The following is a 25,579-nucleotide window of genomic DNA, read 5'->3' as shown; positions in this document are numbered from 1 at the left end:
GGACTCGCTGTGAAAGGTTTGTTCATGCTGCTGTTCAACAAAGTAGAACGCTAAGGATCTTGTTAGCTAGGTTTGTAATTTCATGATGCATAGGGAAGGGCTGATTGCAGCATTACCACCACAAGCTACAAAACGCTGAGCCCACACTCCCCACGTCCCTTACACAGCCCTATTTCCCACCCACCCCCACCTCCCCACCATTGACATATCACCTGCTAACTTACTGTGATTTACTTACTATGCTTATGGTTTGCTGTGCCCCTATCCCCATCTGAGTGGAAGTTCCGTGAAGAAGAAATGTGGGCTGTTCACTGCTCTATCCCCGTACCTACAGCAGAGCCTGGCACACAGCAAGACCTCTATATTGTTGAAAGAAGGAATGAATGTCCTTTCCCTCTCTTCACTCATAGAGATATGCAGATTTTCAGCAAGTTTCAGCCTGCAAGACGCCTGACCTCTTCTTTGACGCCCAGTGACCGCTATGCAGCTCACTGGGGACACAGTTCCAGGGCGGGGAGGGAATCAGGGCAATGGAGAAGAGACAGCTGGAGGCCTGGAGGGAAGCGACATTTCGGGTCATGTGGACTGGCTTTATGGGCAGGATGAATTAAGGCTTAAAGAAGAGTACCTTATACAGCCAGCTCACACACACACACACACACACACACACACACACCTGTGTACCCAACACAGCAAATGGACAACAATAATTTGCTTTTGAGCAAACCACTCCTTCTGGGCCAGCCAACCTGAAGCAGAGACTGGCATGTTTGCTCTTCGTTTGTATCCCTCCTACGGGTGTGACAGTGCCTAGACCAAAAATGTGTGTCTCGGGAGGATGAGTGGATGAAAGCCAGGTTTCTAAAGACCAGCACTCGTGTCCCACCTCACCCGACAGTACCAGCAGGCAATTCAGAGAATGGCACTTTATTTTAAGACTTGATTTTTTTGCCATGATTTTCTACCGATTCTTCCAAGATGGTGTCGTCTTCTTCAACAGTGACCAGGACCTTCTTGCCCACTAGACCAAAGATGTCTTCAGGAGGGTAGCCTTTGGGCTCACCCACCTTCACGGTGAGCATGTCCAATGTTAGAACAGTGCCTTCTGGAATCCTCACTTTGGCCACCACGGACTTGCCCAGCTGCGGATAAAATTAAGACTCAGTGCCGGCCTCATAGAAATTAACTGGCACGTGTTGTTTTATACCTAAGGTCCCTGACCAGTTTTCACAGGATAACCGGGGAGTAGTGACCCTCTTGAACCCTCGGGGCCTAGAAAAGTGTGGGGTGTGGGGTGTACTCAGAGGCTCAGAGGAGGGGCTTTTGGATAAACTACACAGGAAAGAGCTCAGGTTCTACAGCCAGAGCCAGGTCCAAATCCCCTTTAGGTGGGTACAAGCCATGGTGGAGTTTCTCTACAAAATGGGAAATAACAGTGCCTTCAGCTTTGTCAGACAACTGTAAGGATTAGCAATAATAATGTCTGCAATCTACCCGGAATGCTCCCAATAAATAAAAATTATGATTACTTTTATCATCCAGTTCAATATCTCACTTTGAACATGGGAAACAGGTCCACAGAGGGCAGATAACTTGGCCCAAGTTGCAAGGAATGGGGATCCTGAGTTCTGGCCCAATGCTCTTAGAGGACACAAAACTTAGGGCCACCCTGCTCAATAAAATAAGGATATGGGGGGGGCTCACAAGCCTGAGTATGCTGCTACTCAGAGGACGGGAAAGGGGACCATCTACAAAGGGGCAGACAGGCAGGTGAGGGGAATAAAGGGTACCGGAAGCTCATGACCAGACTTTCTAGGTCTTGTCCATAAATGCTGATGAACAAATCACTGTATCACTCGATATCCTCCGTGTAAGGGCCAAAGAATCAATTCTAAAGCTGCGTGCCAGGACAAAAGGTCAGCAGCGGATGTCATCAGATGACGCATCATCCTGCTGTATAACACTGTTTGCCCAGGGAGCTGAGAGACTCAAAACCAAATTAAGGGCTCAATTCTCCTTCTGCCCTTCTGGTGCAGTTCTCTCCCCTTCTCCTTTGCCAGGCAGTTTGTTGCCTTTTACTATTATTTTCATTTCCTGGTACATAGGCACCTTTAATTTGAGGGAAGCAATCAAGACCTACCAGAATAAAAGATGACCACATTCCTCATACATGCCTGCTGTTTGGTCTTTGCCTCCACCCAGACGGCCACAGCAGAATAGGAGTGCCTGCACTGTCGGCAGCCCCAGGACGCCTGGCTCTGTGACCAGAGGCCAAGAGGTTTAGGCCACGGTCTCCAAGAAGCCTAGATGGTCAGCAAGCCAGGCAGTATTCCTTGGCCCCACCATCCCATCTGTCTGATGGTCAGTGCTGTACAGCCACACTGCTCCCCGGGGAAGATCCGTATCATCCTCCATCAGTGACAAGCCACCGCCCCGCCTATCCAGGGCCACCTCTGCTTACGGATGCCTCCTTCTCCTGCTGGCCTCATGGAACCCTTCTGCCCAATTGTCTCTCAAGGCTCACCTACTCCAAAGGAGTAGGACTTCACCACCCAAGTGTCTCACAAGGCAACCCTGCCCCCCTGACAGCTCCTAGAGTCTAGAGCCTCAAAGGCTTCAGAGGCTTGGAGGAAAACTGCAACACGATTCTAGGAGACTGCTGAAACTACTGATGCTCCCTTAAGTGACATGCTCCTCCTGCTGCTAATATGACCCCAGACTCTGTGGGTCAGCCTGGGCTCAGGCAAGATGAATACCAACTCTCCTGGCAAGTATGGTCACTCCCAAGACAGTGGAGCCCAGCAGGGTTGTGGAGAACCCACCTTCTCGTTGCAGGCCATCTCACAAGGCAGCAACTGCTTGGTCGGGGAGCCCATGGCCCTTTCCACGAGGCGCACGGACCGCACCAGCTCAGCCAGCTCTCCGGGCTCCAGCGAGGCTGAGTGATCACTCCCCTTCCACGTCTTGTCCAAAGTTATGTGACGCTCCAGCACCTTGGCACCCAGAGCCACTGCGGCCACAGATATCGCTATGCCTGTTTCATGCCCAGAATACCCTATGGGAATGTCAGGAAAGAGCTTCTGATATTCCTTCAAAAAAAAAAAGGGGGGGGGGGCGGTTAAATATTGTAGCATTTTATGCACACAGTGAAGAGTCAGGCAGATCTAGGCTGGAGTCCCAGTTTAGCCACTTACTATTTGTGCAACTACAGGCAAGACACTGAAGCTCTCTGAGCTTCTAACTCCTGACATGATATTGGTACCTGTCCAGGGCTGCTCCAAATGCGTGAAAAGCACTCAGCACACTGGAATGCTCCAAAAATAATGGCTACTCTCAGCAAGAATGCACTCTAAGAATGCTTCACACGGCACAAACCACCTGGAGTAACAAGAGAACTATAACTAAATACCTAAACTCAGTCAAAAAACATCTGCCACATTTAATTAGCCTGAGCTGCTGAAAGCAAGTGTGCTGTATGCACAAATATCATCATCAATAATATATACAGCCCAATCTCGAAACAATCCTTTGGTGGAAATGCTAAATAATTAACTAATTTGTGATCTATAATTCACTGAATGCAACAGCAGACATTCGTCAAGCGAGTCCTGTCATTGAGGCAGACCAGAAAGCTTAAGTGTAGTAGAAAGACCCAGATGGGTTTTTTTTTTTTAAGATTTTATTTATTAATTAATGAGAGAGAGAGAGAGAGAGCGACAGAGACACAGGCAGATGGAGAAGCAGGCTTTATGCAGGGAGCCTGACATGGGACTCGATCCTGGGACTCCAGGATCATACCCCGGGCTGAAGGCGGCGCTAAACTGCTGAGCCACTCAAGCTGTCCGATGGGGTTTAATATAAGATTAGGACAGCTGAGTGGCAAAGGCCCCAAAAACCAGATTAGAGGGCATATAATGGACAAGGGAATAGAGGCTGCAGGGTCAAACGGCTGGAATATGAGTGAGCTGGGCCCAAGATGTGGGGGTTGGGTGGGCGACCAACCCTCACTGTCCTCCAGTATCAGGAGAGGATATTACGGCACCCTGGATAAAAATGGAAGGGTAAGGGGGGTTGTATCCACAGAGAAAGAAAACCAAGGAAAATAATCTGGAGTCACGTAAGGCAAATTGTTGATGATAGTAATCTCTGTGGGATGAGATTACAGAGAATGTTTATATATCTCAGAGCTATTTGAGTTTAAAAATCACATTTAAAATTTTTGAATGATATAATTTAGAGATGAGTGAGAAATGGAGAAAAATCTATCACCTGGGAGAGATAGAAATTTAGGTAAAAAGGTAGCAGTAGGGACGACTGAGTGGCTCAGTGGTTGAGCATCTGCCTTTGGCTCAGGACATGATCCTGGTCCAGGGATCGAGTCCTGCATGGGGCTCTCTGTGAGGAGCCTGCTTCTCTCTCTGCCTATATCTCTGCCTCTCTCTCTCTGTCTCTCATGAATAAATAAATAAAATCTTAAAAAAAAAAAAAAAAGGTAGCAGTGTCAGTTTTCAAAAAGGCTCATTTTTTTTAAATATGAAGAATGTATAGCAACATATCTAAAAGCTTACACTATCGTGGAAAAAAAAACCCAAGAATGTCAAAATACTGTACTACCAAAAGGAAAATATAAAAGGAAACTTGTTAATTGCAATACTGGGATTATGTGTCTGTGTCTATTTAGAATTCCACTATATAACTATAGTGGTTTTGTATGATAATTACATATACATGTTTCTAATTAAGTTAAGCTTCAGGTGCTACAAGGAGAGAGGGGTGGAGGTGGCCTGAGACAACAAGAGACAAAAGATTCTAGATCCAGCTTTGCCACCAAGGTGCTGTGAGATCTCACGCAGGTAAGTCATTTTCCCTCTGGGACTGGATTTCGCCATCTGTAAAATGACTGAGGTGGAGTAGACAAAACCCTGGGAGAGAGAAAGCTCCCTCAAGACCGTTACTGTGACCAGTTTGAGCCTCACCGAGGCTCAGAATTACAGGCAGAAAATAACAGAGCCAGCAAATAGCACAGATCAGGAAAAGCCAGAAGTTTCAAGAAGGTCTCCTACAACTCAGTATGACGAAAGCCCAACAGATGTTTGTACACCAGTGTTCCTACCAGCATTCTTCACAATAGCCAAAAGGTGGAAACATCCTAAAAGTCCATCAATGGAGGGATGGATAAACAACATGTGCTATATACACACAATGGAGTATTATTCAGCCTTAACAAGGAATGAAATGCTGGCATGTGCTACAACACGGAGAAGCCTTGCACACAGTGTGTAAGTGAGAGAAGACAGATACCAAGGACACATAGTGTATGATTCCACTCAGAGGTCTCTAGGGTAGTCAAATTCCTAGAGACAGAAGCAGAATGGTGCCTGTCAGGGGCTGTGGGAGAAGGAAATGGGGAGTCAGTGTTTAATGGCCATAGAGTATCAGTTTGGGAAGATGGAAAGGTTCCAGAGATGAATGGTGGTGGTTTAATGTGAATGTTCCTAATACCACTGAACTACACATCTAAATGGTTAAAATGGTAAATCTTATATTTTATCACATACACACACAAAAAAACCCAACATACTAAGAAAGGATATAATTAAGGAATTCACAGAGGAGGGACCCCTGATGATCAATACATATAGCATAAAAAATGTATATATAGACAATTATGAGAGCTCGCACCTTGAATTTCAGAGTGGGAAAAATTAAGATTGGTTTTAAGAACATTTAATTTATAATCACCCTCTTTAGAATGTACCTGCTTCCTTAACTGCACAGTTGGTTCTAATTTGATTCTCTAACAGCAAGATTGCCAATGGATGTTCAAATGACATGAAGCATGTCAAGACAGGTGAGAATTTTGGCTATAAGAAAGGCCCCATCTTTCCCACAGTAAATGGCCCAAGAGATGCCATTTTGCTACGGCCTCATCAGACCACGGCCTGCTCACCGTGATGACGCGCAGGTTGACGTCCTCAGGGAGGAGCGGGTATGCACTGGTGCACTGGAGGAAGCAGAAGTTGGGGTTGAGAGGCTTCACAATCTGATAGACTTGCTTCATGGTGTCCATCGACTGCATTCCGCTGGAGATCACCATTGGGCGGCCTGAGTGACCCAACACCAACACCGTCATCACTTTCCCTTTCCGGGTTCTGACTCTCCCTCACGCATACCCCAGCTGCTGGTCTCATCATTCATATGAACTCCAAAGACAGCTCGCAAACACTGTGCCAGCCATTGGCGGGGGGAGAGGGGAGCGTGGTGGACTCCTGCCCTCGTCGCTGAGGAAATGTAGACTCCCCTCGCCCCCAATATTATTGTCTAGCAAAGCGAACTGAATTCAGGGGGCAGAGGAACTCCACACCCCTCAGAGAAACATGAGCACCTCAGTGGATTAAGAGGCTGCACAGCAGGGTAAGGCGAGCACTGCCCCCCCAACTCAACGGCATGAGTACGTGTGAGGCCCAGAGCTGCCATCTCCCCGCTGTGTGGTCCCCACATGCCTCACCTGCGAAATAAGTATAAAGCATCATATTCCTCAGCCATTAGAAATGACAAATACCCACCATTTGCTTCAACGTGGATGGGACTGGAGGGTATTATGCTGAGTGAAATGAGTCAATTGGAGAAGGACAAACATTATATGTTCTCATTCATTTGAGGAAATATAAATAATAGTGAAAGGGAATAGAAGGGAAGGGAGAAGAAATGGGTAGGAAATATCAGAAAGGGAGACAGAACATAACGACTCCTAACTCTGGGAAACGAACTAGGGGTGGTGGAAGGGGAGGAGGGCAGGGGGTGGGGGTGAATGGGTGACGGGCACTGAGGGGGGCACTTGACGGGATGAGCACTGGGTGTTATTCTGTATGTTGGCAAATTGAACACCAATAAAAAATAAATTTATTACTAAAAAAAAAGTACAAAGCATCATAATCATATAACCTGCTTCAGTCCCAGGGTTGTTATGAGGATCAAATGAGACGATTCATGTTGCAAAACCCCTTTACAGACCATAACGTGCAGAGGTTAGATGTTATGATAGACATACAGACTATTTCTCAAAGTCTGAACTTCCTCTAAGAAATTCCGTATACACTGCCATATCCTCAATTTCATATAAATAAAAATAAAATAATTTTTCATTTTTAAAGTTCTTATAAAAATGGGCTTATCCTTAACTTCTTTCCTTTCAAGACAGCACACAGAAAAGTAGGAGTATATGTTAATTGAATAGAGGTTTCTAATGCCTTCAAGGAGACTCCTTTAGTGGGCTCTACTACAGGAGCAAAAATGAAAAGATTTGGAACTTCCTCATTTTAGGGCAAAAGTTAAACACTTACCTTTTTTGGCTGTCTTTTCCAGATAAGGAAAATTATTAGTGTCCCCAGATCCAACTTTGAAAAACGGAACATTCAGCTCATGCAGAAACTCAACTGCCATCTATAAAAATCAAAGAAGGAGCTCTTTTTCACCACTGTTCAAAATCACTGTCCTCAAGTCAGGCGAGGAGCCACAGACAAACAGAAAATCCCTCCTCTTGCCCAGCAAGAGGGCCTCTCACAACAACCTGAAAGCAAAGGTGTGTTATCAGTCATTTCATTCAAATTCCAACGTTCATTCATAGCCACCCATCTGTTTGTCCAACAAACACTGCATGCTGGCCTGTACTGGCCATGAACTCTGCAAAAGAATCGGACCCCAGGCCAGACCCTTCCTTTTTCAGGTGCCCAGGGTCCAAACGCAAAAGGGTTATGACCTAATCTTGATCCAGAAATCCAGGTGGTGAGAAAGTGAATGTCCCTCAAAGGCCTTACCCTTTATCTAAAACCAAACAGCCAGGAAGAGAGGCCCTTTCAAACCTTGCCCCAAGTGGAAAAAATGGAGCATTTTATGGCTCAGCCCTGACACGGTGATCCACAGGTGGCAGGGCCCATCAAATCCAAACCCTCTCAGCCCCTAAACCAACACTGCCCACAGGAAAAACAAACTTCCATCACTTTTTTTTTTGGACACATCACTGCTTAAGGTTATCTGTCGAGGGCCCTTCACCATCCTTCGCCCCCACCAGGATTCGTTAATAAGACTCAGGATCAGGAAATTGGCAAATGTCAACAAATGCTAACAGAATCAGCAGGTTGCAAGTTTTAAGAGTAAAATCTCAGCTTGTTAACAAATTATAAAACTCCCCCAAACTACCTCTTATTACTATTTTTAAAAATTGGAGTTGGAAATCAGAAGTGGGGAGAATCAAGGTCTCAGAATGTTTCCAAATATCTAAGTTTGATCTGTTGTAAAATGCTGCCTGGGTTTCAGAAGTAGGTTTGGGGGATGCCTGGGTAGCTCAGTGGTTGAGCATCTGCCTTCAGCTCAGGTCATGATCCCAGGGTCCCGGAATCAAGTCCTGCATCGGACTCCCCTGAGGGAGCCTGCTTCTCCTACTGCCTATGTCTTTACCTCTCTCTGTGTCTCTCATGAATAAATAAATAAAATCTTAAAAAAAAAATAAGTAGGTTTGGAAGGCCTGATTGGCTGGGTCACTGCTTCTCACACTTTAATAAATGTACCTCGATCTCCTGGGGATCTTGCTCAAATGAAATGCAAATTCTGATTCAGCTGGGTTAAGGAGGGACCCGTGGGTCTGTGTTTCTATTAAGTTCCTGGTAATATAGCCACTGCTGTTCTGTGAATCCTATTTTTTAAGGCATTAGGCCATCATGCCTGAAAACCCAGAGGGCACAGGGGTGGCTAGGAACAGTGTGAGAAGGTCATTCTGCCAGCAGGCTCTTCAAATCAACCCACCGTTGCCTCAGCTTCCTTCCATCCTGCCTGCAGGTGATAAGCTCCTTCAATCATTGGCCACACGCAGAGACTAACTTTCCTCGTGTGTAAATCCCCTAATATCATGAAGGTGAGAGCTGCCGGGGAGCCAGACTCAGTGGGTAACCAGCCAGTGAACAGTTCACAGGCAGTTCACAATGCCCTGGGTCCAAGAGACACGGTGCAGCGTGGCCTGAGTGCCCCCTACACCCAAGCCTGCTAAGCTAGCTTCGCTGCGGTTCCTGCCGTCTGCCCTCTGCTGGCTTTCCCCCTCGCCTCTCTTGTCCCCTCCGTGTTGTTCTCTCTCACCCTTCCTGTTTATGTGTGTCTCACCAGCTCTATGATGGAAGTGAAAAACACTCCTTCTAATGGGTTTACTGAACAAAGTCGACCTCTCCTACTTTTCTCTATCTGGCAGATGGAGAGAGTGTTTTCTACTGTAAAAGGGAAACCCTATGCTAAGTTTCCTTCTCTCACAACGTCAACTCTGGAAAACTGTGTGGAGATTCCTCAAGAAGTTAAAAATAGAGCTACCCCACGACCCAGCAATTGCACTACTGGGTATTTACCCCAAAGATACAGATGTAGTGAAGTGCCGGGACACCTGCACCCCAATGTTCACAGCAGCAATGTCCACAATAGCAAACTGTGGAAGGAGCCACGATGCCCTTCGACAGATGAATGGATAATGAAGATGGGGTCTATATATGCAAGAGAATATTACCCAGCCATCAGAAAGGACAAATACCATTTGCTTCAATGTGGATGGACCTGGAGGGTATTATGCTGAGTGAATAAATCAATAGGAGAAGGACAATCATCATATGGTTTCATTTATAAGGGGAATATGAGAAATAGTGAAAGGGACTATAAGGGAAAGGAGGGGAACTGAGTGGGAAAAATGAGAGAGGGAGATAAACCATGAGAGACTCCTAATTCTGGGAAACGAACACGGGGTAGTGGAAGGGGAGGTGGGCGGGGGGATGGGGTGACTGGGTCATGGGCACTGAGGGGGGCACTTGATGGGATGAGCACTGGGTGTTATACTATATGTTGGCAAATTGAACTTCAGTAAAAACAAATTAAAAAAAAAACAAAACAAAAACAGTGTTCAACTTCTGCGAGAAGGGCTTATCAGATGACAAATCCCCAAGGGCACAAAGAGGAGAGGCACAGGGTGAGCAGGAGCATGGAGGGGTCAAACGCAGGAGAAACACTCCACAGAAGCTCACCTGGGAGGGCTGGAAAATGGGCTGTGGCAGTCCTCCTGGAGACCCAGCCCCACCTAGTGGCGTTCCGAACACTCCACTTTGGAGTAACCTGCACAGGGTGGCAACTGCAGAGATGGTGCAGACAGACCCCAGACGGTACAGCCGTACAGCCGTGCCCAGGGCCCCTTAGGTGCAGTCAGCGCCACTGCCCCCCCCCACCTCGTTCTCCACAGGCTCTCGGGCTTCCCCTAGGCCTGCTCACCCCGCTGTCCAACCCTTTTCCACGTCGGGGTACCGTGCAGCCAGGCAGCCTCACAATTCTCCCTCCCTCCCACCCCAGCACGAAGGCTTTCTCCATCTGTCTAAAAGGAGCCCTACCGACAGGGCCTTCCCTGCGCATCCACGGGCTGACAGGTGCAGGAAAGGGGCCCACCAGCAACCTGGTTTCAGTGAAATGCTGCACTGCTCCCTCTTAGACGGTCCCCAATAAAGACACTCGTCTAGCTTTTTTTAATCCCAGTGTTTCCCAAACTTATTCAACTCAGAATCCTTGTATATTAGAGGGGAGCGGGGGAGACAGGCTTTATTACTAATAATTAATTGGTAGTACTTAATTATCAATAAATGAGACTCGACAATGTGTGGCCACAGAACTCCCTTTCCATGTCATGACCCACTGATCTGAGGGGTGACAAAAGCAAGAAGAGGAACTGGGATTTTTCTAGAGCCCCTTCCCCATCCTCAGACTGTTGAGGTCCTGTGGAAAATGGAAAGAGGGCATCCCACAGGGCAGCTCTGATAGGACAGGGCACTGGTGTGCGAGGGCAGCATGTCTTTCAGGGGCCACCCCGACGGTCATGGCCTTCATTTGCTTTCTCCATAGAACTCTCCATTTAGTCCTAAGGAACTCTGCTCATTTCAGCCCTGTTCCATGCACCTCTCTGCAGCATTGACCAGGTGCCCTGGTAGTTCTCTCAGTCTTGATACAATTCCACCACACTGTAACCTTTCCTCAGCATACGAAGAACACCCTGGGACAGCACACAGAGTGGAGAAACCAGGCACTGGATAAATGGCTACCGTCCACAAGGAAGTCAGGGTGGTAAATACTCGGAGCCACCTGCCAGGTAAACACAGAACAAGGGACCAACCCACTTCCAACAGCCAGGCAGACAGGACATGCTGGTTCAGGAAAGGGACCTGGCCAGCAAATTAACTCTTAGAAAGACTCTTAAGAATGCATTTCCCCTCACTGCCTCTGCCCAGGTCAGCCAGGAAGATACTTGGGAACAAATGGCAATCCTAGGACAGAGAAGCCTCCCTGTCCAGACAATATGAGGCAAAACAGCTCCAAAGGGTCCTAAATAACAGAACAGCTATCATTCGGTGGATGCAGATTTTGTGCAGCCCTCACATCTGACCTCTCACCACAGCCATGTGGGGTGGGCATCTTTATTATCTTGGTTCCTTTTTAAGATTTTATTTTTTTATTCATGAGATACACAGAGAGAAAGGCAGAGACATAAGCAGAGGGAGAAGCAGGCTTCTGTGGGGAGCTCGATGTAGGACTTGATCCCAGGGCCCCAGGATCACGACCTGAACCAAAGGCAGACGCTCAACTGCTGAGCCACCCAGGTGCCCCTATTCTGTTTTTACAGATGGGACACTTGTGGCTCAAATAGGGTTTCAATGATGAGCCTGAACCCACAAAGAATCAGCACCAGAACCCGAACTCAGAGAGTGTGGCTGCAGAGCATGTGTCGCACATGCCAACAGAAGGGCTTCCTGGGGAGTGGAGGGAAAGGAACCAAAGGGTGAGGCCAAGAGGCAGACCCTGACCACCAACACCCAGGCTCTTCTCCTCTCCCAGCTGCTCCTGCTTCTACCTCAGGGCCACTTGGGGGTAAACGACCTACACAAGTGACTTTTCCTAAGCAAGCCTCACAGATGCACAGAGGTGCTCTCCCTCCTTCAGAGTCCACATCCGGGTGCCTGGCAACGTGGACCGAGGAGGAAAGCCCTCATCCCAGGTGCGAGTGGCCTTGGTGAGATCTTCTTTGGCTCTGCATCAGAGTGGGGAGAGCCTCTGGACGGCAGCCTGTTCACACACAAAAGGGAACTGAGTCCCAGAGAGGGCAGGGAGCCACCAAGCTGAGATAAACTTACAGCAGAGCCAAGGCAAGAAGGCCAATGTCCTGACACTCCGTCTGGTTGCCCTCCTTAACGGTAAGCTGACGTTTGCTCCAAGCTGGCTGTGTGCTACGCTGTGTGTCAACAATCATGGGTAATCCTCACAACAACCCTGCAAGATGGGTTCAGGTACTAACCCTGCTTTGCAGCTGAACAAACAGAAGCACAAAGAGGTTGAACCACTTCCACAGGGGTTCCCCACGGATGACAGCAGCAGCACCTTCAAACTCAAATCTTAAACAGGTGACCATACAGCCTGGGTATGCACCATTCGGCCTGGGGCCCCAAAGGTTTGGCTCTTTATGCTCTTACAAATGACTATGGACTCTACAGGGTTTTTGCTTATGTAGGTTCTATCTCCATCTACTCTTATTTATCGAATTAAAAGTAAAACTAAGGAATTTGGAGTGTTTTTAACTTTAAAGTTTTAATTTTGAGATAATTATAGCTTGACATGAAGCTGTAAGAAATAACACACAGAGAGCCTATGCACCCAGCACCCAGTTCCCTCTACTATGGTGACACCTTGCAAAACTAGAGCATAAAATCACAACTGGGTAAGGGATGTTGACAGAGTCTGCTGGTCTTATTCAGATGTCACCATTCTTACACGGATGCACTTGTGTGTGTGTGTGTGTATCCAATTCTATGCAGTTGTACCATACGCACAGAATCATGACTGACTACCAAGCTGACAATACAGAACTGTGCCATCACTCCAAGGCTTTTTTTCTTTTAAAGATTTTATTTACTTATTCATGAGAGACACAGAAAGAGAGAGGCAGAGACACAGGCAGACGGAGAAGCAGGCTCCATGCAGGAGGCCCGATGTGGGACTGGATCCCGCAACTCCAGGATCATGCCCTGAGCCAAAGGCAGACACTCAACCGCTGAGCCACCCAGATGTCCGCTCCAAGGCTTCTATAGCCACGTCCACTTGCCTCCCTTCCCTTCCCTAACCACTGACAACCATTCATCTGCTCTCTATCACTGTAATTTTATCATTTCAAGATTGCTATAGAAACTAAATGGTAGGGCAGCCCTGGTGGCACAGCGGTTTGGCGCCGCCTGCAGCCCGGGGCGTGACCCTGGAGACCTGGGATCGAGTCCCACGTCAGGCTCCCTGCACGGAGCCTGCTTCTCCCTCTGCCTATGTCTCTGCCCCTCTCTCTCTCTCTCTCTCTCTCTCTCTCTGTGTCTCTATGAATAAATAAATAAATAAATCTTTAAAAAAAATAAGAAACTAAATGGTATAGTATGCAACCCTCCGAGACTGGATTTTTTACTCAACGCAATACCCTGGAGATCCATCCAAGCTGCAGCATGTATCAGCACTTCATTCCTTTTTATGGCTGGAACCATTCACCTGCCAGAGAACTATCTGGGTCGTTCTAGTTTGCGGGCTATTACAAATAAAGTTGTTACAGACATGCGTGTACAGGTTTTTCTGTGAACTCTAAGTTTTCATTTCTTTGGGGATAAATTACCAAATGACAGACACCTGGCGGGCTACATGATGAGCACATCTCTAGTTTGTGCTGCTGTTTTTTTTTAGGTATGTAATAAGTAGTTATTTTTTTATTGAGCTATAACTGACACATAACAATGGGTGTACACCATGATTTGATATGCATATACATTGTGAAATGATTACCCCAATAAGTTCAGGTAACATCGGTTTGGCACATAGGTGCCAAAATTTTTGTATGTGTCCAGTTTATAAGGAACTACCAGTATACTCTGAGTGAACTGTGATAGGATACCACATGCGAATTGTATTAAAATAAGGTTGTGTTCAGAAAAAGGAGAGCGCCGTATTATTTTGCCAAGTGATTATACCATTCTACATTCCCACCAGCAGTGTATGAACAATTCATTTGTTCTGTGTCCTTGCCACTAGTTGGTGTTATTGTTACTTTTTGTTTTAGCCAGACTGATAGCTCTGTGGAAATACTACATTGTAGTTTAAAACAGATTTTTTTTAAGACGTTATTTATTTATTTTAGAGAGAAGGCACTAGCTGGAGAGGCAGAGAGAGGGGGAGAGAGAATCTCAAGCAGACTCAGCACTGAGCATGGAGCCCAGGGCAGGGCTCAATCTCACAACCCTGAGAAACGACATGAACCAAAACCAAGTCAGACACTTAACTGACTGAACTGCCCAGGCACCCTTAAAACTGAGAAATTTTTTAACAGACAAGCACATAAGAAAAAACATGAATTGGAGGTCATCAAAATTAAAGATGTTTGTGCTTCCAAGGATACTGCCAAAATGTGAAAAGACAACCCAGAGAATGGGATTTCATGTATCTAAGGACTCATATCTAGAATATATAAAGACAAATAACCCAACTAAAAATTGGCAAAGGATCTGACATTCTTCTGAGGAAGGTATACAAATGGCCAAGAAGCACATGCAAAGACGCTAAACAGCAGGGAAATGAGAATCAAGACCACAATGAGATGCCATGTCACACTTGCTAGGATATCTAGAATCAGAAAGTCAGATGGCAACAAATGTTGGTGAGGCTGTGGAGAAACCGGAACGCTCCCACACTGCTGGGAGGATTGTAAACTGCTGCGGCCACTCTGGAAAACGGTCTGGCAATTGCCAAAAGTGAAACAGAGAGTTACCATATCTCTCCCAAGAGAATAAAAACACGTCTAAACAAAACCTGTACAAGAATGTTCATGGAAGCATTATTCCTAATGGCCAAAAAGCAGAAACAATCCAAATGTCCATCAACTGATACGTGGGTAAAAAAAAATGTAGCATATCCATAATGTTGCCTATTACTCAGCAATAACACAGAGAGAAGTGCTGCGGAGAAAGGCTCTGACACAAGCACAACACAGATGAACCTTGAACGCATTACTACGTGAAAGGGGCCAGTCACACAGAACCACATACTGTCTCACTCTGGTTATCCCAGCAGTCACAGGTGCATCTCACAGACAGAATGTTGAGAGAATCCAAAGGACTGTATGCATCATGATCATGTTTCGATGAAGTTCAACAGCACACAACACTATCATGTTTAGAGACATATGCTTGTGAGGTAAACTTTTTGCAGAAAAGCAAATAAGTGACAGAAAAGCCCAAATTTACAGAGCCAGAAAGATAAGTGGTGGCCTAGGGCTGGGAGGACAGAGGGGATTGAGAAATAAATGACTAGGAATGGATACATGATAAAAATGCACTGAAGTCGACTGTGGTCATGGCCACCACAACTCTGAATATACTAAAAACAACTGAATTGTTAACTTTAACTGCTGAATCGTGTGGTCTGTGAGAAGAGTGTTACTAAAACACAAGAGCACACAGCACACCTTTCCTTAGCCAATGCTGGGAGAATGATGCCACGCAGCCTCTAGAAAACTCCACTATACACTTGGGAGAGAATGCCAGTAAAAAAAAAAAAAAAGGCAAATCACCTCGGAGTATCACTATGAAACCAGTTTGGACCTGGTGGACCTTTTGAAAGGTCTTCTGATTCCCCCAGGGGTTCCCGGACCCCACTTTGAGAACCACCGCCACACTCCTCCCAGTACTCTCATTTGTTATTGTTGCTTTCTGGTGTCACTGCAAGGGAACTCCCATGTGACTTTCTTCTACTTCCCCTTTCTTTCGTCAGGTTTTAGAAAAACTGTCCTAGGGAAACAACTACGTGGTAGAGGACAGGGGAGTGACTACACCACCGAGGCTAATTATTTTTATTATTTTATTTTTTAAAGATTTATGTATTGGGGTGCCTGGGTGTCTCTGCTGGTTAAGCCTTCAGCTCAACTCATGATCCCAGGGTCCTGGGATCGAGCCTCACATCGGGTTCCCTGCTCACTAGGGAGCCTGCTTCTCCCTCTCCTCCTGTCCCTCTCTTCCACTTGCCCTCTCTCTCACTCACTCTGTTTTCTCTCTTATTTATTTGAGAGAGAGTGTGCACAAGTGCATGCGCCTACAAGCTGGGGAGGGGCAGAAAGGAGAGGGAGAGAATCTTTTTTTTTTTTTTTAATTTTTATTTACTTATGATAGGCACACAGTGAGAGAGAGAGAGAGGCAGAGACACAGGCAGAGGGAGAAGCAGGCTCCATGCACCAGGAGCCCGACGTGGGACTCGATCCTGGGTCTCCAGGATCGCGCCCTGGGCCAAAGGCAGGCACTAAACCGCTACGCCACCCAGGGATCCCAGAGGGAGAGAATCTTAAGCAGACTCCCCAGTGAGTGTGGAGCCCTACATGGGGCTCAATCTCAGTACCCTGAGATCATGACCTGAGCCAAAATCAAGAGTCAGATGCTGAACTGACTGAGCTACCCAGGCGCCCTAAGACTAATTATTTTTAACAGGTTCAGGACTTAGTCCTCCAAATGAGAGTGTTTCTCAAAGTCCTTACTCTGGGAAAGACTGTAGGCTTATTCCAAAGGCAACACTAGGGATGATCCAGAATATTGCCATAAGCTTTGGAAATTCTCCCTAGAGCTTTGCAGGCCCTGTCTCATTACTGACTTGTTACTACGTCAATCAGACCAAAAGTTTCACGTTTGGGCACAAGAAGGATCAGTAGTTTCCTGAACCCAAACCTGCCCTCTGAGGATGAGGGCTTGGCTGTCTCTGAGTGCCTGAGTTCCAGAGGACTGCCAAAGAGCAATCCCAAGATGCTGTGAACTCATAGTACATGAAGTAAGCAAGCACATCACCAAAACAAATGTCACTTTCTAGGTGTGACTTTCCTTTCACCAGGCACTGACTTAGCGTGTACTGGCATGTACTAAGATCAGGATGGACTAAATGCCAGGATCCGGGTTCACAGTGAACACACAGTGCCCAGCCTTGAGACGTGTGCTTTACGTATATGGTCTCACCTGCTCCAGAAGACAAGCCTGCATGTTAGGTATTTTAATAATGCCTTGCCCTTTACCTATGAGGAAACAGACCCAGAGGTTAGTGACTACTGACACCTTCCTGTGAAATGGGGATAACTGTCCTATTTGAAGAGGTTGTTAAGAGGAGCAAATGAGTTGATATGTTTAAAATACTCAGCATAAAACTTGGTACCTCATAAATACTCAAGAAATATTAATTAATGGTAGGGCCAAAAACAACACCTAAGTCTTTCAGATCCTAAAGCACATGTTCTTTCCTGCTTAAGCTTTTGTGATTTACAGATCCTTTAAGGATCTGATAAAAACCACTAACCCTCTCTTTGGTTTGGCTCACTCATTTATTCCTTCAACAAATACCTCCCAATCACCTACTGCATGCCAGGAACTAGGGATGCTGCGGGGCTAGCAGTCTGGTAGGGAGATGGTATAGTTCACACCCAATCAGACAAGTACCGAGCATCAGGAGAACACAAGAGGAGGCACCTGAACCAAGCAGGGGAATATGAAGAATTTCCCAAGGATATGCTACTTGAGCTGGGATCAGGAAAAAGCCCCGGAACTCCTCAAGGAACACTTTCCTTAAAAAAATCCATCTCCTGGTCCCCAGAGCAGCTCTCGGGCCCAGAGACTCTCCAGCCACTGACATCAAGGTGGTGAAGAACAAGGGGGAAGCCCAAAGGCCCTGCTGAGCTCCTTGAAGCCACACACACACCTGGCCTGATGCCCAGGCAGAGTTGAAGGATTGAAGAAAGCACACAGCACCAGGCATCAGATCTGCCTTCGAGACCCTTCTCCTAGCTATATGACTTTGTACAACCTTCCTGGCCCCTCTGAGCCTCTATTTCTTCAGCTGCCGAGTGGTGCAGAGTAAGGATAAGACATTTACTGTAAGTGAACATGCTTTGTAAGCCAGAACTTATCATTCAAAAGTAGGAAATTATGATCATCAAGTGTACAACTGGATCCAAAGAATGTCATGCTTACGAAAGCTGCAAATTAAGGGATGAATCTGTGCTAGAGAACGGAGGCCTGGACTTGTCTCCCAAAGATGCCTAGGTTCTCTGCCTCCCTACCCCATTAAAACTACAACAGCCTAGGCTAGACTTATGTTTCTTTTCAACTCAATTTACAGACATATTTTGGGGTTGGAACAGTGACACAAACGGTCAGGGAGGCCTACAAAAATGAACCGGAATTGCTTCAAATAGTCTAATCGACTACAAGCATTCCAATTGTTTCAAGAGCCATAATAACGCTTGTAGGTTTTATCTAATCATCTATTTCTGCAAAGCTATCCTATGGAAAGAACATAAAATACAGAAAAATTATGTTCATCTCAGTATTATTAATAAGCACAGAAAACTGAGAGTAACTTGCATGTCCAAAACTAGAGAAATGGTTAGGTATGTTATAAATCCTTTAAAAAAGTATTATATTGCTGGGGCTCCCAGGTAGTGCAGTCGGTAAGCATCTGACTTTTGGGTTTCGGTTCTGGTCGCAATCTTGGGTAGTGAGATTAAGCCCCACATCAGGCTCTGTGCTCAACATGGAGTCTGCTTAAGTTTCTCTCTCCCTTTACCCCCGCCCCAACTGTGCATCCACCCCCCACCCCGGCCCGCCGCAATAAATAAATAAATAAATAAATAAATAAATAAATAAATAAATAAATAAATAATTTTTAAAAAGAAATATTACATTGCTATCAAAAGCTTTAAGCATGGGGTACCTGGGTGGCTCAGTCAGTTGGGCGACAGACTCTTGGTTTCAGCTTAGGTCATGATCTCAGGGTCGTGAGATGGAGCCCCACAATGGGCTCTGCACTGAGCTGAGGGTGAAGCCTGCTTTGGATTCTCTCTCTCCTCACCCTCTGCCCCCCCGCTCACTCAAGCCCATGTGCTCACATGCGTGTGCTCTCTCAAAAGATAGTAATAAAAGTTAAAAAAAAATAACTTTAAGCACAAGACGTGGGGACTGAGATGTCAATTATATCTCAATAAAGCTGGAAAAAAAGCCCAGATATGGATAAAAGCTTGTGGTATAATGTTAAATGGGAAAAGCACACACAGAACTAAATATTCCCAAATGTTGCAACCAGGCAATAAAACATGCACATAAAAAACTTCAGGAGGAAATCTGTAAAAAGAGCCACCAGACAGGGAGCATGGGTCAGTTTTTCCTGTTTCTAAACTTCCTATGATATTTATTATTTTTACAATTAAAATTTTGACATTTGAAAAAGAGTTCATGAGGGAATCTCAAAGAGTCAGGTCACAGAGCAGATGGGACCCTCTTGGGTCCCTGGCACTGGCAGGAACCCTCCCCGGATGTCAGCATGACCATTCTGTGAGCCACTCAGGACAACTACTGATGCCCCCCACCCACCCAAATCTGCCACGGCCACTCAGCAGGGGCAGATCCCTATCAGAAGGGAAGTTTCCTGATTCTTAGTCCAGGCCACTTTCTGCTGGGAGAAAACTGGTCTGGTTGGGGTCTCCCACAAGCTTAGGGGACTCAGGGATGTTAGTGTGGCTGCCCCCCTCCTCCCAAAAACAACTTGTTTGGAAACTTCTGGTACTCCTCCCACCAAATCTCACCGGGCCTCTGCTCCCCATGGCCTCCCATTTAGTTAGGCACTGATGCAGTTAATGTGACACGGAACTCTAGGTCCACAAAGCACAAGAAAAGTCTCAAGTGAGCAAATGCTGGAGCTGACTCTGGGCCAAAAGCCACCAGGCACCTGTAGCAAATGACAGCAGCCCTATGAGGACTCACCTCATCCATGCCCGAGGCCGTGAAGAAGATGCCAACCTCCTGAGCGTATCTCTGCAGCTCCCTGTACTGCTCGTGGCTGAACTCCAGGTGGCGCTTGTGCTCCCCGTACGTCTTGCCCCAGGAATGCTTGGACGTATAGGGCCTCTCCAAGGCTTTCCGATTAAACTTGTACTCCAGCTCGCTCTTCTGGAACTTGGCACAATCGGCCCCACACTCCTGCAACAAACATACAACACACCTGTCGTGGATTCTCAGAGAAAAGGTAAATGTAGGAGTAAATGCTCTGACATCTGTATCTTTAAAAATAAGGCCAACTAATGACAGGCAAAGAGGAACAGGAGAAGCAAGAAAGTCTCAAAGGAAGAAAAGGCTGGGGATGGGGCTCTCCCCTATTTTCCCCCCTTAAAATGCAAAAGGAACCAAAAAATGGGCACTTTTTTCCCCACTCTGTTTTATATTAAAAATAATTAAACAGTTAAGGAAGATTTTAAGTTGGATAACTCAGCAGAGGACAGCAAAACGAGCACTGGGCCAGAGTTGAGAGGCAGTCAGGACCTGACCCTCACTCTTGGATAAGTCACTCCCGCTCTCAGGACTCAGCATCTCCATCTCCATACACAGCTGCCCTGGGCTAGCTCCAGGACCTGCAGCTGTTCTGAGGAGCCCCTCACGGGGCAGGAAACAACTCTGCTTTTGCTGTTTTGCACTTGTGCTTTTCTGCATGGCATCTTGTTTGAACAAGAGGTTCTGGGACAAAAAGTAAACAAACAAGACTTAGAAAGGCCTAGGCCTTATTGAACAGAAGCTATAACATAAAAGCTTGTTCAAGTATAAAATCTATAATTCTATTGCCAATCAACCCCCAATCTCTCAAAACTGCTTTTTAAAAAAGATTTAAAAAAATAAATAAATAAAAAATGAAAAAGATTTTATTTATTTATTTGACAAAGAGCACAAGCAGGGCGAACAGCAGGAGAAGGAGAAGCAGGCTCCCCACTGAGCAAGGAGCCCGATGTGGGGGCTTGATTCCAGCACCCTGAGCCAAAGGCAGATGCTTAGGCAACTGAGCCACCTCAGTGTGCCCCTCAACCAGGTGCCCCTCAACTGCTTTTAAAAACCATTCAAGGAGGGGGGATCCCTGGGTGGCTCAGTGGTTTAGCACCTGCCCTTGGTCCAGGGCACGATCCTGGAGTCCCGGGATCGAGTCCCACGTCAGGCTCCCGCCATGGAGCCTGCTTCTCCCTCCTCCTGTGCCTCTGCTTCTCTCTGTGTCTCTCATGAATAAATAAAATCTTTAAAAACAAAACAAAACAAAAACCATTCAATAGAAAGATTAAGGAAAATCCTCTAAAGTCTCTAGCTCACTGACATTTCTATAGACAGAGTTATTCACATTGCTAAAAACCTCACTTCCAGAAATATCTGTGCTAGCAGTGCTGTTCCCACTCCTGGAAAGACCACAAGATGGCATGGTCAGGAAGGTTCAAAAAACATGAGAAATGAAAGTGACCTTGGGCAACAGAGTTCTCATTGTCTAGAGGAAGATCCCCCATCCCAGAGAAACCTGAGCAAAGCCGCACAGTGAGTCTCTGGCAGAGCTGGACAGATCGCTTTGCTAAGGCTGCAGAACGTGTGTCTCCTGGCCCATGACTGCCACCTGGAACCCAGCTATGCCAGGCCACCAGCAAACTAAGGGGGGAGAGGTTCACAGAGCATTGCTTCCACCCCTGGCTTCTCAGCTCTAACTCGAGGAGTGAACTTACCTTCAAAAAGTGAAAGAGCGTCTTCTCTGGGCAAACCTTTCATTTACAGAAAGAAGATAGATGTGAAGTAGCAGAAACTATTAGAGACAAGAGGTCAGATAAAAATTCTACTACATTCCACGTGACAGCAGTTGTCTGGGGAGAAGAGCAGGTTCTTTCTTTTTCCTCCACTTCCTTCCTAAGACTCAGTGATTTCTTTCTTTTACTAAAAAAGATTTTATTTATTTTTATTTGAGAAAAAGCAAGAGACAGAGCAGGAGTAGAGGGGGCAGGCAGAAGGAGAAGCAGAAGTAGACACTCCTCCCCACCTCTACCCGGCTGAGCAGGGAACCTGATGAGATGCAGGGCCCTGGGATCATGACTTGAGCCAAAAACAGACACTCAACCAACTGAGCCACCAGGATCCCTCTTTTTATTTTTTATTTATTTTTCCTCTCTCTTTTTTTAAAATTATTTATTTTAGAGAGAACATTCACAAAAGGGGCAGAAAGAAAGGGACAGAGAATCCCAAGCAGACTCCCAGCTGAGCCTGGAGCCGACCCCAACTGGTGGCAGTGGGGAGGGGAGGGGCGTGGGCTGAAACCTAGAACGAAGGGCCAGTCACTTAATGGACTGTGCCAACCAAGCACCCCAAACTGAATTACTTATTAATCTATTTCATTCTATGGTAAACTCCAGGTTCAGAAAACACAATCACTGTCCCTGTTTTACTATAATGCTGATGGTTTCTTTGTTCAAGTTTTTATTGATTCTCTCCTGGCAAAAAGAAAACAACAACAACAACAACAACAACAACAAAACACCCACAAAAAAACAAGCAGCAAAACCCCAGGATCTAAGGTGTGATGGGCCAAGGTGTGATGATCACTTTGCAGCAAAATTTGGAAGTTAAAAGTATATTCAATTAGTAAATCTCTAATTATGTTTACAGTTCATATATATTATATAATTATGATGGTATATTTTGTTGTAGGAAAATAAAAACAACTGAACTCAACTTTAAATATTGCAAATAGATTCATTTATTGTATGAGCAACTCTGGGTAATTAAACATGGGAATGTGACTATTTGGCAACAAAGACTAAAAAAAAAAAATCCTAAAATACAAGGATTTCAAGATATTCCACTACTTTAAGTTTAAAAACAAAAACACAGGGACGCCTGGGTGGCTCAGCGGTTGGGCACCTGCCTTCAGCTCAGGTCGTGATCCTGGGATCCAGGACAGAGTCCCACATCAGGCTCCCTGTGAGGAGCCTGTTTCTCCCTCTGCCTATGTCTCTGCCTCTCTCTCTTTCTCAGTCTGTGTCTCTCATGAATGGATAAATAAATCTTAAAAAAAAAAAAAAAAAAAAAACACAGGACGCCTAGGTGGCTCAGCGGTTGAGCATCCGCCTTTGGCTAAGGTCGGGATCCCCGGGTCCTGGGATCCAGTCCCGAATCAGGTTTCCCTCAGGGAGCCTGCTTCTCCCTCTGCCTGTTTCTCTGCCTCTCTCTCTCTGTGAGTCTCTCATGAATAAATAAATAAAACCTTTAAAAACACACACACATACATTATAAAATAAGTGAAACTGAAGCCTAGGGAGGAAAGAGCACCTGCCCAAAATTATTCAGCTAGTAAATAGTTATCTTCACACCAGTCCAGTGCTCTTTCCATTGTACCACAGCCTCAACCTCTGCATTTTCCTCCCCTCACCCCAGAACTAACCTCCACAATGAAAAGAGAAGGAAAAAAACTTTGTTTCTACGGCTTCAATGTCTCTGGGGATTTTTACAACCTCAGAATTCAGAGTTCTCACCTCTGAATTTATAGGGAACATAAATTAAGAGCAGGAACTACCCCTCTAGAAAATAATGTTACCACACAAAGGCTTATGCTCTCCGGTTAGGAACAAACCTCTGCAGTCCAGTATTTTCTAGCTGTGTGCCCTTGGGCAAGTCACTTCTCAGAGGGTTTAAAATGAAACCAATAGGGGCACCTGGGTGGCTCAGTCGGTTAAGCATCTGCCTTCAGCTCAGGTCATGATCCTGGGGTCCTGGGATAGAGCCCCACATCAGGCTCCCTGCTGAGCAGAGACCCTGCTTCTCCCTCTAGCCCCTGTTTGTGCATGCACTCTCTCTCTCTCTCTAATAAATAAATAAAATCTTAAAAAAAATAAGGTGAAAACAATAGCATCTACCACATTGTATTATAATAATGAAATGAGATGGTGCATTTAAAGCATTTAGCCCAGTATCTGATAGAGTAAGCACTTAGCATTCAGTTGGCTTCCATAAAAGCAGAGTTAGTCCTGAACGAAGAGCAAGATAAATACCTAATCACAATTAACGACATTAGGTGAACACCTCTGACTGAAGGGAGGGGGGAAAAATATGGGAGTGAGCCATCCTTAAACCCAGAAATCACAGCACAGACCTCATGCTGGGGACTAAGGTCACAATAAAAACACGATAGTCCCCCATTCAAGGGTTTCACAGTTGAACAGAGAGAGCAAGGAACTTGGACAGTGACAATGCAATATGATGGGAGCAATGACAGGGGCCCAGCCTTGAGGGAAAGGGTTGGAAAAAAGCATCCAAGTAGACCTGGACAGGAATGGAAATTTGCCGGGGTTCCTGGGTGCCTCAGGTTGGGCTTCTTTCTGCCTTCCGCTCAGGTCCTGATCCCAGGGTCCTGGGATCCAGGCCCGCATCAGGTTCCCTGTGGGGAGCCTGCTTCTCCTTCTGCCTCTCTCTCTGTCTCTCATGAATAAATAAATTTAAAAATAAAAAAAAATTAAAAATCTAAAAAAAAAAAATTGCCAAGAGGGAGCAATGAATATTTATAAATCTATCGCTAATAGCTAACATTTATTGAGTCCTCTGTGCCAAATACTGTGCTAAGAGCCTTACATAAATCATCCCGTTAGATTCTTACAAACTCTATTAAGTACTATTATCAAGCCGATTTTCAAGCGATGAAACGGAGGCTCACAGAGAGGTTAAGTAACTAGTCCGTGTTCACACGGCTGGTAAGTGGTGGCGTCTGAATTTGAATCCAGAGCCCTGACGGTTTCACCATTTCCTTTTCCAAACACAAGGAAAGGCAAGTGAGAGGAGATCACAGCAACTTCGGGAACTTCCGGAACTTGCTGGAAGTAATTCAAGGTCGCTGAAAGATGTCGGAGACGAAACAATGAGCAGGCAGGAAGGAACCAGGTCACTGAGGTCCTGAAGCCTACGGTGAGGGGTTCTGGCTCCACCCGCGGGCCGTGGGGAGCCACTGAGGCAGGGGTACGACCTCATCAAACCTGTGCTCTAGGAAGATCCTTCTGCCACCCGAAGGGGGCAAAGGACGGGTCAGGAGGCAACTGCAGGGATGCAGACAGGTGAGGAGGGTGGGGAGAGGTAGGAGGACTGCAAAGATTTAAGAACGGACACGGCGAGCGGGACGCCAGGCCGCACGCGGGGTCCCGGGTCCCCGCCCCCGCCTGCTGTCTCCGGGCCCCGCCCCCGGCTCCAGGCCCCGCCCCCGCCTGCTGTCTCCGGGCCCCGCCCCCGGCTCCAGGCCCCGCCCCCGCCTGCAGTCTCCGGGCCCCGCCCCCGGCTCCAGGCCCCGCCCCCGCCCCCGCCTGCAGTCTCCGGCCCCGCCCCCGGCTCCGGGCCCCGCCCCCGCCCCCGGTCCCGGTTCCTGCCGGCGCCTTTTCCGCCCCGGGCTCTGCCCTCACCTTAGCCGTGCGGATCATGCGCTTGGCCACTTCCAGGTCGCCCTGGTGGTTCTGGCCGATCTCGGCAATGATGAAGCACGGGTGCTGCCCGCCCACCCAGCGCCCGGGACACAGCTCCAGCTCCAGCGGCATCGCGGCGGCTCGGCTCGCCTCGCGCTCCGGCGCCGCACCGCCCGCCTCGAGTCCGGTCCGCAGCCCAGCGGGGACCACACAGCGGCCCCGCCGCGTCAGCGCCGCCAC

At 46.8% G+C, this 25,579-nt stretch overlaps 1 protein-coding gene and 1 long non-coding RNA gene across 2 annotated transcripts; one reads left to right on the top strand and one right to left on the bottom strand.

Moving 5' to 3' along the window:
* Window positions 1-911: 911 nt before the first annotated feature.
* Window positions 912-25,579, bottom strand: NANS (N-acetylneuraminate synthase). The gene is made up of 6 exons (XM_072842061.1): window positions 25,340-25,579; window positions 19,872-20,087; window positions 7,344-7,443; window positions 5,951-6,105; window positions 2,823-3,089; window positions 912-1,142 (listed from the first exon to the last, which is right to left on the bottom strand). The coding sequence occupies exons 1-6, from the start codon at window positions 25,469-25,471 to the stop codon at window positions 933-935; spliced, it is 1,080 nt and encodes a 359-aa protein (XP_072698162.1). The 5' UTR covers window positions 25,472-25,579; the 3' UTR covers window positions 912-932.
* LOC140641736 (uncharacterized) lies at window positions 6,813-9,640 on the top strand. Its single transcript, XR_012038338.1, has 2 exons — window positions 6,813-7,582; window positions 8,705-9,640. It is a non-coding gene; the product is annotated as an uncharacterized lncRNA (long non-coding RNA).

Source organism: Canis lupus, chromosome 10 (assembly GCF_048164855.1).
Source record: "Canis lupus baileyi chromosome 10, mCanLup2.hap1, whole genome shotgun sequence".
NCBI classification, from domain to species: domain Eukaryota; kingdom Metazoa; phylum Chordata; class Mammalia; order Carnivora; family Canidae; genus Canis; species Canis lupus.
Note: the sequence above shows the minus strand (reverse complement) of the source record. Positions and strands in the feature narration are given on the sequence as shown.

Coding starts and splice junctions, on each gene's coding strand:
- NANS (XM_072842061.1), bottom strand. CDS start 25,471: ATGCCGCTGGAGCTGGAGCTGTGTCCCGGGCGCTGGGTGGGCGGGCAG. Junction 6,106..7,343: donor GGAAAAGACAGCCAAAAAAG/GTAAGTGTTTAA, acceptor TGGGTCACTCAG/GCCGCCCAATGGTGATCTCC. Junction 1,143..2,822: donor AGATGGCCTGCAACGAGAAG/GTGGGTTCTCCA, acceptor TTTTATCCGCAG/CTGGGCAAGTCCGTGGTGGC.